The 11,807-nt window shown below is 40.5% G+C and overlaps 1 protein-coding gene across 1 annotated transcript; it reads left to right on the top strand.

Annotated features, from left to right (window-relative positions):
- Positions 1-998: 998 nt before the first annotated feature.
- LOC118456011 (B-cell receptor CD22-like) lies at positions 999-5,879 on the top strand. The gene is made up of 9 exons (XM_087842478.1): positions 999-1,053; positions 2,139-2,441; positions 2,516-2,749; positions 2,858-2,962; positions 3,144-3,356; positions 3,457-3,798; positions 5,031-5,376; positions 5,461-5,518; positions 5,640-5,879. The coding sequence occupies exons 1-9, from the start codon at positions 999-1,001 to the stop codon at positions 5,877-5,879; spliced, it is 1,896 nt and encodes a 631-aa protein (XP_087698604.1).
- Positions 5,880-11,807: the final 5,928 nt, after the last annotated feature.

Here is an 11,807-nt window from a genome sequence, read left to right as displayed (position 1 = left end):
AGTATTCCCGGAAATTCAGAGAATACACGCTTCTTTTGTGGTGGAGGAACACCAAAGTAATTGCTTACAGAGCTTGCGTCTTCGACATCTTTAATGCATTTCAAACATTGTCCTTTCTGATGTTTTTTTTAAATATTTAACATAACATGGCTGCTATGAGGCCAGCTGTGGACCTTGCCCTACAAATGATCCAGGACGGATGGGATGAAGAGCCCATCGGAGGCACTGACTCAGAATCTGACATCTAAGATATAGAGGACCCAGACTATTGAAGAACTGGGATGTACCAGTCGGTGTGTTTTTTGGGAGTCCTCTGCATAACCCATTGTACAAGGCCACTATGTCAATTCAAAGATTTAAAGATATTCGCTGTTTCTTGCACTTTGATGACAAGAGGACCAGAGCCTACCGACTGAAAACAAACCACATGGCAGCTTTCCGCTACATATGGGGCCTGTTCCTGGTCAACTGCAGGCAGAAATTCATCCTCAGTGATTGTGTTACAGTGGATAAACAACTTGTGCCTTTCAGAGGGATGACCCAGCTTCTGCAGTATATGCCGAGTAAGCATACAAAAGTGATACAAGTGATACAAAAACTGCAATTTCTTAAAATTAATGAAAAAATAAATAAAAATGCAAAGGGCCTCATGTCACAAACATGTTTTATGAGGAATACCTCAAATATGAAAATATTACAACTCTTCGTTTTAAAGATTTTGCAGAATAACAACCGAGTTTATAGCAAAATGCATTGTTTCTATTTGGGGTCATTTTTGACCCCACTCGTGGAAGAGTGTAGGTATTGGTAGGTTGTGCATCCAAGGGTTAAGAAGTCTTTCTAAAAAACACCATGCAGGGGGAAGTTTGATGGTGTTAAAGCTGCAGTTTATATTTGGCTGAACTAACTTTAGTACGTATCAGTTCAGGTTTTTAAGCTTTTCCTGTGTGAAGAACAATGCACTTAACTTTCTGACTAGAAGCTGAAATCTGACAGTCATGATCTCAGCAGAAGTTGGATTTTTGGTTTGGGGATTCATTCAGTTTGTCTCAGGTAGGAATACATGTTTCTCCTCCTAAAGCATTCATGGCTGAAGGTTTTAAACGTAGGAAAACTCTGGAAAGTTATTAAAGGATGTTAGAAAACATGAGATTCACTGTTAATCAGCAGGACTTAAAGTTTCTGCTTTGATGAGCTCTTGAAGTGAGCTAATGAATGTTAAAGCAGTTCAGGGGAAACTGAACAACAACCGAGCAGAAAGCTGGAGTCTAAGATGATGTCAATATACAAAGACATCAGAAATGGCCTCCTTTCAGCTCACTGTATAAATATTTTGTTGGTACGACATCATTACTGGAATAGTCCACTCCGAGCCCTGACAGTTATTCTAGTAAAACAACCAGAAAACCGTGATGTCAACAAAAACTTTTCAAACTCTATGACAGAGGTTTGATTACGGAAACATGTCAGAGTTCTTTAGGCTAGATTAGTTTTTAGGTCGCTCGATAATAAATATGATCCTTTACATTGATACAAAGAGCAGCTGCAGCTTGACAGCAGAGTAAGGTCTACATCATCACAGCTGTTCATGCTGATCACTGAGCTTCAGCCTGGAGATTCTTTGTCACCAAAGACGTGTTTCCATCATAAACCAGATACAGACAACTGTTTTAACACCTCTGCAGCTTTCTACTCTTTGAACAATAACGTGTGATTAAAGACAACCTATAATAAGTAAAATATAGACAAAACATCATTATAGGAGGAATAATTGCACGAAATATTTCATGTAAAAAGACACAACATGCACATACAAAGAAAAGACAAAAGGAAAGAAGGAAGTTAAACTTTGCTACGATGTGTTAGACAGCTGAATGTGTCATTTTTTGGCATCATTCACACTGAAAGAGAAAAGTTGACCCAGCAAGATGGAGCTAGAGCTGTTTGTATTGTTTGAATTCTTTTAGATTGATACTGCATCATTTAAGCAACACTTCGTAAATTCATCGAAGATTTTACAGTACAAATATATAACATTATTATTTAATGATTAATGATAGAAAGAAAAAACAGGTAATAACAGCAATCTAATAAGCAAATCTCTAATAAATCTGTTACTAATAAACTTTCTGTTAAAGGTGTTAATGGAGGAGGATCTCCAACCAGGATCTGTGCTCTCAAAGGTTCATCAGTGGATCTGCACTGCTCACATCAACATCTGACTCCAAGCAGGAAATGGTTCACTGTACACTTAAATGGATCAAAGAGTGAGCTCTCTGTGGATGGACAACATGTAACGTACAACATGTCTGAAGAGAAAATCCCAACTTTAACCATCAATGATCTAAGAGAGAGTGATGCAAACACTTACTGCTGTATGAAGACTACAGACAGTCCAGGACGCTCTTCACTCAGTAACATTACTCTTCAAGTTGTTGCAGGTACAGTGACTTTTACTCATTGATTCCTTTCCAAATGACATCATTGTATAAGTTGTCGTCCATCATCCTCTCAGAGCTGCAGGTAAAGGTGATTCCTGCCACAGAGGGACAGACAGTAACACTGATGTGCAGCAGCAGCTGTCCTCTGACTGAAAAGCCTGCAGCCTACATCTGGTACAAGAACAGAGAGTTTCTCTATGAGGACTGGTCTCCCTGGTACCAAGAGCTGCTCAGCAGTGAGGAAGCAGTCACATACTCCTGTGCTGTCAAAGGCTACGAGGATCTCAGAGCCCCTGAAGTCTCTGTGGGTGAGTCATGATGTTTATTGTTCTACAAAACAAACACAATATTTTCAGTTAAGTAGTATACATTTAAGAATAACCTCAGTATATCTCAATACATCTTTTGTTGCACAGATTCCATCACAGCGACCTGCTTCAGTGTGACCTATGCTAAAGGGAACATGTGTTCTTACAAGCAGAGATCAGTAGATGAGCTGTGCTCCATCACATATCCCAGAGGTGAAGTTTCCACAGATAAGCACACATCTTTCACCTAACCTCTCATATATTTGTTTAATGTCAATTTTCTTTTTATAAGATTACACTAAATATGACCTTTGTTAGTAAATCTGTCCTAAAAACAGAAATAAAATGTTATACATCATTGTGTGTTTTGAAAACTTTATTTATCATCTTTCAGAGGTTTGTGTTCAAAGAACTTCCTACACATCAGATAATGTCACACTGACCTGTAACAACAGCTGTAATCTGACCGACCCTAAAACTGCATACACGTGGTACCAAAACCGAAGCAGAAACATCAAGAATCAACATATTTCAATTCATATCACTGCAAAAGACAAGTTTTCTTGTGCTGTAAAAGACCACGAGCATCTTCAGTCTGCAGAAGTCTGTGAGTAATTCATTTCATTTTTTTCTTTCAGTTAATTATGAATAAAAGTGTCAGCATACAGGTCATTCAAACAACTTTAAATCTTCCATCTATATTTCAGGTGTTCAGGATAAAAACTGCTGGAGAGTGAATTATGTCAGCAGGAGAATCTGTGCTCTGGAAGGATCTTCAGTGAACATCACAAGTGAATACTCACATCCTGATGACATGAAGCCAAGGTTTAAATGTTGGAGTAAAAAATGGAGAAAAGATAAAGTGGAAGTTGAAGAGCTGATTGAGGCTGCAGGTCGTGTGGAGTATCAGGACAACATGAAGAACCAACACATCCTGACCATCAACAACCTGAAGAAGAATGACTCAGGAGGATACACATTCAGATTCAAGAGAGATCATGAAGGATGGACACAGTCTGATCTGCCTGGAGTCTTTTTGATTGTCACAGGTAAATCTAAACTCCTCACTCAGCAGACTTTACTCATTAATGTCTGAACAGGAGCAGAGATGGAAGAAATAAAACAGCATTAACACTATATGAAAATACTCCACACAGATTCCTGTCCTGAAAGATCGACTAAAAAAGAAACAAAATATTATCTTTACTAAAAATGACAAAAACTGTGGAAAAACTTGTCATCTGTAAAATTACTTGTGTTTGTTGATGTCAGAAATAAGTTGTGGACTAAAAAGTTTTCTCTTTTAAGATAATTTATATTGAACTTTGACAAAACTGAAAGTACAAATATGTATGTATAACTTGTAGTGAAATACACTTCTTTAATAAATACAATTCTCCACTGAACAGGAGGACTAAAGCACCCGTTTGTAGTAAAGCTTTAGTCAAAGCCCATGTTTAGTGTGTGAGTCACAGAGGAGATTTACTCTGAGATTAAATGTTTTTGATCAGTGCTGGTATCATTACTCAAAAAAAGAATATATGGCACATTACTTCTTTTAAAAGTAATGCAGTACGTCACTTGATTACTCACCAGATAAAGTAAATTGTTACACTGCTCACTTGCTTGTTACTCTGTGAACACAAAGCTAAAAACACAAAGCAAAGATGAAAACCAGAACAAAGAAACTTTATAGCGATTCCCAGTGATTCTACTTTAGAAACATAAACAGGTAGAAACAGAGGCTGCAGCCTTCTGTTCATCACTGCCTTTGTTATCTGTTGAAGTTCAGGCTGCTGGGCTGGAGTCAGCATTCACTCAGCTTTATCATCAATCTGGGTTCTTGACTGGCTTTGCACTAGCATGCTGTCTGTGCAGATGTTTGCAACAACCCAAAGTTGTTTTAGCAATGTAACGCAGTTGTTTTTTGGTTCTAGATGCAGTTTCCACTTTATCATCGTGCTCTGTTCTTTACGTGCAATAAAGATAAAAGTAATGTCTTTGCCTACAGGCTGTAGATTGCTCCACCTTCCTAATCCTGCACACAAACTGAAATCAGCTGATTGTGGCAGGAAATAAAAGTTTTTTTGAATTTTTTCTTCTTTCTTTCCACCCGGTGTGCAGATAACAGAAAAACCTTTGTAATGCAAGTAATGACATAATTGTAACTATAATGTGATTAGTGAATTTAGTACAGTAACACATTACATTACTGAGTTACTGAAAGTTTTTTGTTTACAACAATACATTAAACACAACACTGTCGATGTTCTTCTTTCAGAGCTGAGAGTGAGGATGAGTCCTTCTGCAGTGGTGACAGAGGGTCAGAGAGTCACACTGACCTGCAGTACCAGCTGTCCTCTGACTGACAACACAAACTACATTTGGTACTTGAACAGTCGACCTCTGACCCCGAGAGAGAACCAGAACAAACATCTGATCCTAGACCCAGTCAGCAGGAAGGATGCAGGAAGCTACTCCTGTGCTGTGAAAACCAACAAAGATATCAGCTCTGCTCCAAAGACTCTCACTGTCCAAAGTATCACAGGAACATGGACACCAGCAGCTGCAGGAGTTTCTGCAGCTCTGCTGGTTTTAATACTTCTCACTGTCTGCTGGTGTGTTAGGTAAGCAACACCAGCTTTGGTTCAAAGCTATACATTCAGTCTTTGCCACAAATCACTTATTTCCTGTTAATTCATTTTAACCAGGAAACAGAGAACTTCTGCTCAGCCTCCAACAACTGAAAGGTCTGACCAAATTGAACAGGTAAAGATTGGAGTTTGTGGACTGTCTTAACTTTCCAGTGGTCATTTCATTTTTCCCAACATACAGTAAAAGGAGTCAAGTTTAAAGTACAGTATAAATTAATGCTGTTTGTCTCCATCAGCTCAGCCTTGGTCCTGTTAATGACATCTCAACACAACCAAAGCAGGAGGATGAAGTCCACTACAGCAGAGTCTACTTTAAAAATAAACATGTGGTTAATCTTTGTTCCACCGTACAGTCAGATCAGCCCAGACAACAGGAGTGTTCTCATTATGCTGCTGTCAGCTTCAGCTCTGACGGAGCATCTGGTGTCACTCCAGCAGACACAGACTTACAGACTTACTCTACTGTGAAAGTTTGAGAGAGATACTGTGTTCAACAGCCACATATCCAATACCCTGCAGCCATGTCAGAGTACAACCTGAAGAGCTCACCAGAAACTCAACAATCTAATCAGAAAAAAATGGTCAGTTTGTAGTGTTGGCTGAGTTCAGTTCGCTATCTTAACTATCACTATCTAACATTACAGGACACAGCACAGTTGTTGACAGCTGTTACAATGAATGATGTGTGCATAGTCTCTTTGACATGGCGCAGCTGTTGCTCAGGCGGTACAGCAGGTCATCTACTGATCGGAAGGTTGGTGGTTCGATTCCTCGCTTCCCCTAGTCTGCATGCCTAGGGTCTTGCCCATATCCTTGGGCAAGACACTAACCCCAAATTGTTCTCCGATGCATCCATCGGAGTATGAATATATGTAAACTTTAGCTTAAAAAAAAGCACTTAGACAAATGTGCTTGTGCGAATGGGTGAATACACAAGTTGTATAAAGCGCTTTGAGTGCTCAGAAGAGTAGAAAAGCGCTATATAAGAACCAGTTTACCATTCTAGTCCACATATATTGTGCTTCAGCCTGCAGCGCTTTTATCTCCATCTTCAGACTGCGAGTGTAACTACAAAAACACATCTGAAGGTTGATTATGAGTACAACTCCAACAATCAAGACCTACACAAATTAGTTTTAATCCTTCCTCCAAACTCTGAATTTTATTTCTTTGAGTTCTTCTGACTCATACTTCAACCTGATATATAGCCTCCTACATCTTTGTCAGAGCTGCTTCTCTTCTCTGCTGTAACAGATTATTGTTTGGGATAAAAAGCTTCACTTCAGGTACTCTAGCACAAGAATATTGCGACAAACAACTGGGCTGTGGTTGGATTGTTAAAAAAAAAAAATCCTCCTGTGTGTTTTCCAACACTTTTTTGTTGTCATTATTTCATAATCTTCTTAACCTTTGTTTGATCTGAGTTTGAGCAGTTCCAGTTCTTGACAATGTGTGTTCTACATGTCTGAATGCACTGATGTGATTTTCTAATTAAATATTTGTCTTAACAAGCAGCTGGACAGGCATACCTAATCAATTGGCCGGTGAGTGTTGCAGTGCTACTGCGATGTATTGTAAAGTAGTTGGTGCTACGTTCTCATTTTGTATGTGCTGGTTGTATTTCCTGTTTTATTTTGAAAGTCTGTGTCTCATGTCAATGTATTCTGTTTTGCTTCCTCCCTTTCTCCTCATGTTGAATTAGGTTCAGCTGTGTCTCCCTCCTGTGTGCCATTTCCTCGTTTCCTTCTGTGTATATTTAGTGTGTTTTATCTTTTGCTCTTCATTGGTCTGTCTGTGAATCATTCCACTTTGTTACTGCTGCGCTCAGTCCCCTCACGTTTCCAGGTTTGGCTAGTTCTAGTTTCAGTTTTGGGTAATTTTAATCTTAGGTTTCCCAGTTTAGGGTTTTGTTAGTTTTTTCTGTTTCCTCATGTTGTGGCTTTGTTCAGCCCTCAATAAAGCCTCACTTTTGGTTATTCACCTGCGTCTCTGTTTGCCTCTAGACATTGTGACAACATGTATAGTTTTTCTTTTCTCTATTTCAGAAGTTTTATTTTTGTAAAGTTTCACATAAATCATTCACATTTAATGTTATATGTCTGAACTCCACATGAGGCACACTTTTTTTCCAAAGTAAGAAAGTTTTGATAAAAGTATTAAACCATTTGGTGTTGAAGTCTCAAAACAGCATTTAAAGGTTTTTACTCACCGGTAGTGATGGCCCGCTTGAAGCTGAAGCTCCGGTGCGTGTGTCAAAAAAACCAACACACTGCTTCACAAGCACTCTGTCGAAGCTTGATTCGTTTGGCCAGAGTCACGTGATCAGTGACGTCCGAAGCTTCATTTAGAACCTAACTGCTTCGGTATCTGATTCAATGGTTTATAAGGAAATGAATCATTCGCGGGATTTGTGGAGTGTTTTGATGGTGACAGATAGCGAACCACTGATCATTCCCCTGAAAGATTTGGACCCAGCGAGGAATAGAGGAGGTTCTGTTGTGTGGGAGAATTTTGAGTTGATATTTGTCAATCGGGTGGGTTTTCCAGCTTTGTGTTCTGGCTGTTTGCGTTTGTTTTGTGTGTGTTTATTATATCTGAAAAAGGTAAAATGTCAAAAATCTGCTTCCATAATATAAATATCATTAAATAACTTTAGAAAAACTTCCACTTGACTCTTTACATGTAATGTTGTAAAAATATATATTTTATTGTTTAATTAATCTGAAAATGTTAGTCTGCCAAATGTGCAGCAATTGAATTTATTTATTCTCTTTATCTGATAGTTTGTGGGGCCCAGGTAGACTGTATAACTGCTTCTCTTCTTAAATAAAAATGAAAAAGGGCTACTTTAAATTCATCATGTTTTTAATTTGCAAGTTCATAAGCATTTTCCCTTTCCATTTCACAATCAATTCTACCCCCAGGTCAAAAATATGTCTGGGAAAATTTCCTTAATATAATATTATTTATAAATATACCCGTCTAGCGGTTAATTGCATAAGTGCATGGAGGCAGGACCTCAGAGCAGAAGAATACTCCATAATGTTTTGTACATTATCATATGTATATATTATATGTAACGTGGTATTTTTCAATTATTGTATTTACCAACATCAAGAAGTCACAAGCAAAGAGAGACCACACAATGGTGTATGTTTAAACAAGGAAGGTTTACTGGTCAAAATTATTTATTAAACAAATAAACCACATTTTTTAACCACCAAAGAATACACGTTCAAAGCAACACAACAGTGGCCCAATATCAGACAGAATTCCACTCTGTAGAGTGGGCAATCATAATGAAGCAGTTGGTTTTATTTTGTGGATTCAAGCTGCTCTTCATATATTTGGCCACCAGATGTCAACAGAGAGGACTGTGTTGAAAAGCACATGAACCGTTTTTCAATACAAGCTTCAATGCTTCAGAAAGCTTCATTTGGCCATCACTACTCACCGGTCACAGATTTGAACTGATTTACTTGCATGTTTAAATACACGGGAATAGGCTTTGATGTTACCGGGGTTTTGTAGACTCATAATAAATGGTCATGAGATAACGAGGGGAGAGGAAACAAGTGGGAATGCAGCTGAGAATTACTAACATAATGATGTGAGGGGAAGTAAAACTGTCATGGTTGGCTGCGTGGCAGCCAGGCAGGAAAAAGGACCCAAAATGCAGCTTTATTGCTGGCAAAACCTTCTCATAAAATAAAACTCACAAAAGCAAAAACAAGACTTATAACCAATGTGCAGGAAAACTGGATATAACAAACACAGCATGTTGAGAACACAGGGCTTATATACACAGGGGAGTAATCAGGGAATGGGCAACAGGAGGGAGACATGGCTGGGAGAAATTAGGCTAATGAGACAGGGGAGAAGTAAAACTGAACACAGTGACATAAGACATGAACTTTCAAAGTAAAACAGGAAACCAGAAACAACAACTTGTTAAGGGGACCTTACCCGAATGGATTTAGTGGCAGAAAACACACGAGCACAGGGTTGAAGTGATGCAGGTTTTATGTACACAGATGAGGGAGTATTTACAAGGGAAGGGGCTATATACAGTGACAGATAAAAAATGTACACGGAGAGCAACGCTGACGGGATAAGACGGAGCCGGGGGGTATGCGGGCGGACCGATGACGCGCCGGAATTACCTAAGAACGAAGGACAAACAAAGTTAGAGTACGTCGATCGCCGAGAGTTCAACTAAAAGTGGACGAGGAGAGTTGGAGAGCTTACTTGCAACACTGACACACAGATGTAGCGGTGGTCACAGCCGGGTGTGAAGTAATTCTCCGTCACGGATCCACAGAAGCCCACACACAGAAACCTAGGCAGGCGAACAGGCAGCGGGACAGACTAAAACAAAGGAGAAGCAGGCAGATGATGGATCCTGAAACGTGCAGCTCAATTGCGTGGAATCAGCAGATTCAGCTAGCACCGACACGTTACCACTTATGAGACGACAATACTCCGACACCAGACGTCCGAGATTCAGCTCCATAAAAGCGCTCCCTAATGACGTCCGATGCGCCGCAGGTGTGCCGGAATGCCATCGAGCCCCGCCCCGCCTACCTGTGCCAAGAAGGAAAACAAAACCAAAAAAACAACAATAAACCTACCCACCACCTCCTAACACAACTAAACCTATACTAAACATGAGGGCATAAGAACAAAACCTAAACCACAATATGCTGGAATAAAGAACAATAACAATCAACACAGGACAGCTAAAGAATCAGAAACATAAACATAATGAACCCCTCATGGCTTCTAGAATTCTGATTGGCCAACATTTCTACACAATTCGGATTATACCGGTTGCTTTGGCATGTTCATAACAGCGTTTACATATGGACGGAGATATTTTTTCAAAACTGCACGTGTGGACCGAATTTTTTTTAAAAAACGAAAACGGAAAATCTCCGTTTTCAAAAATACCCGTGTACGTGTGGACGTAGCCTGAGACTGATGCTGGTCCACACACGGCTGCTCGTAGGTGTTACAAATACAGTCATAATTCTTTACAACTTAGCATGGAGGACCTTACCTGGAGGTTTAGTTTTTTGTTTCTTTTACCAAGTACTAATCTGCAAATTCAGGTAAAGTTAAGAAGCAATGAAGACAGTGCACTTGGTTTGCCTAACCGATAGGTGCTGTGTCTAAATTAAGGGGAAGGATGCTTCGAAGGATCCTACCTACCTGCTCCCCGTAGGTAGTAAATTATAAATTATTTAATATGAAGGCAATAGGCCGTCAAACTCAAACCTCGGAACCAAAGACAGCCCATACCAAATGGACCGTTCACAATCGAGAAGCTCAAGGACCCGACCGTTGTCAACGCCTTCACTTTAGAGCTGCAAAATCATTTCACCCTTCTTGGAGAAGGGGAAGACGTAGAAGACCTCTGGACTGGCCTCAGGGACGCCACTGTGGAGTCCGCCCAAAACACAATCGGAAGACGCAGAAGAAAGAGAAGTGAACAGTGGATCCAAGGAAAAACATGGGAACTGATCAATGAGAGAAAAATTGCGAGCTCAAAAGAGAGCAGGCCAAAACCGAACAAGCCAGAGAGGAACGAACCCGACGCTACACAGAATTAGATCAGCTAGTGAAGTAAAGCTGTCGGAAAGACAAGAAAGAATGGCTAGAACGAAAAGGTGCCGAGGCTCAGGAAGCAGCGGATCGGAATGATTCCAAGACCCTATACCGCATCGTAAACGAGCTTACTTGATCGAGGACCAATGCAAATGTCCCGGTCAAGGACAAAAATGGGAAGCTCTTGCTCGCCCAAGAAGAGCAAAACAAACGATGGGCCGAACACTTCCAAGAGACCCTTAATCAGCCAGAGCCCACCACAAATTCCAAGGCGGAGGCTTCCCAAGATGAACTTGGGGTCAATACTGGCAGAATCACCATCGAGGAAGTGAAGATCGCGATCAAGAGCCTTAAGAACAACAAAGCGGCCGGCCTAGATGAAATACCAGCAGAGCTCCTGAAACACGGCGGCCAAGCCATGGTGGAAGAACTGACAACCCTGTTCAACAAGTGCTGGCAAAGTGGCACAGTGCCGGAGGACTGGCGGAGGGGCGCCATAGTCAAGCTACCAAAGAAGGGCAACACCTCCAAGTGCACCAACTGGAGAGGCATCACCCTCCTCTCTGTGCCTGGCAAGGCGTTCTGTGCCGTCCTCCTTCGACGACTAAGGAGTGCCCTGGACCAACATCTACGAGAGGAGCAAGCTGGGTTCCGGATAGGCCGATCATGCACAGAACAGATTTTCGTCTTAAGAAATATCATCGAACAGTGCGTCGAGTACCGGCAACAACTCGCCATCAATTTTGTTGACTTCAAGAAGGCCTTCGATAGCATCCACCACGATTCCCTTTGGCGAA

The sequence above is a fragment of the Neolamprologus brichardi genome, chromosome 6, assembly GCF_056152115.1.
Source record: "Neolamprologus brichardi isolate AB-2024 chromosome 6, ASM5615211v1, whole genome shotgun sequence".
Classification (NCBI taxonomy): domain Eukaryota; kingdom Metazoa; phylum Chordata; class Actinopteri; order Cichliformes; family Cichlidae; genus Neolamprologus; species Neolamprologus brichardi.
This window is presented reverse-complemented; position numbering and strand designations above follow the sequence as displayed.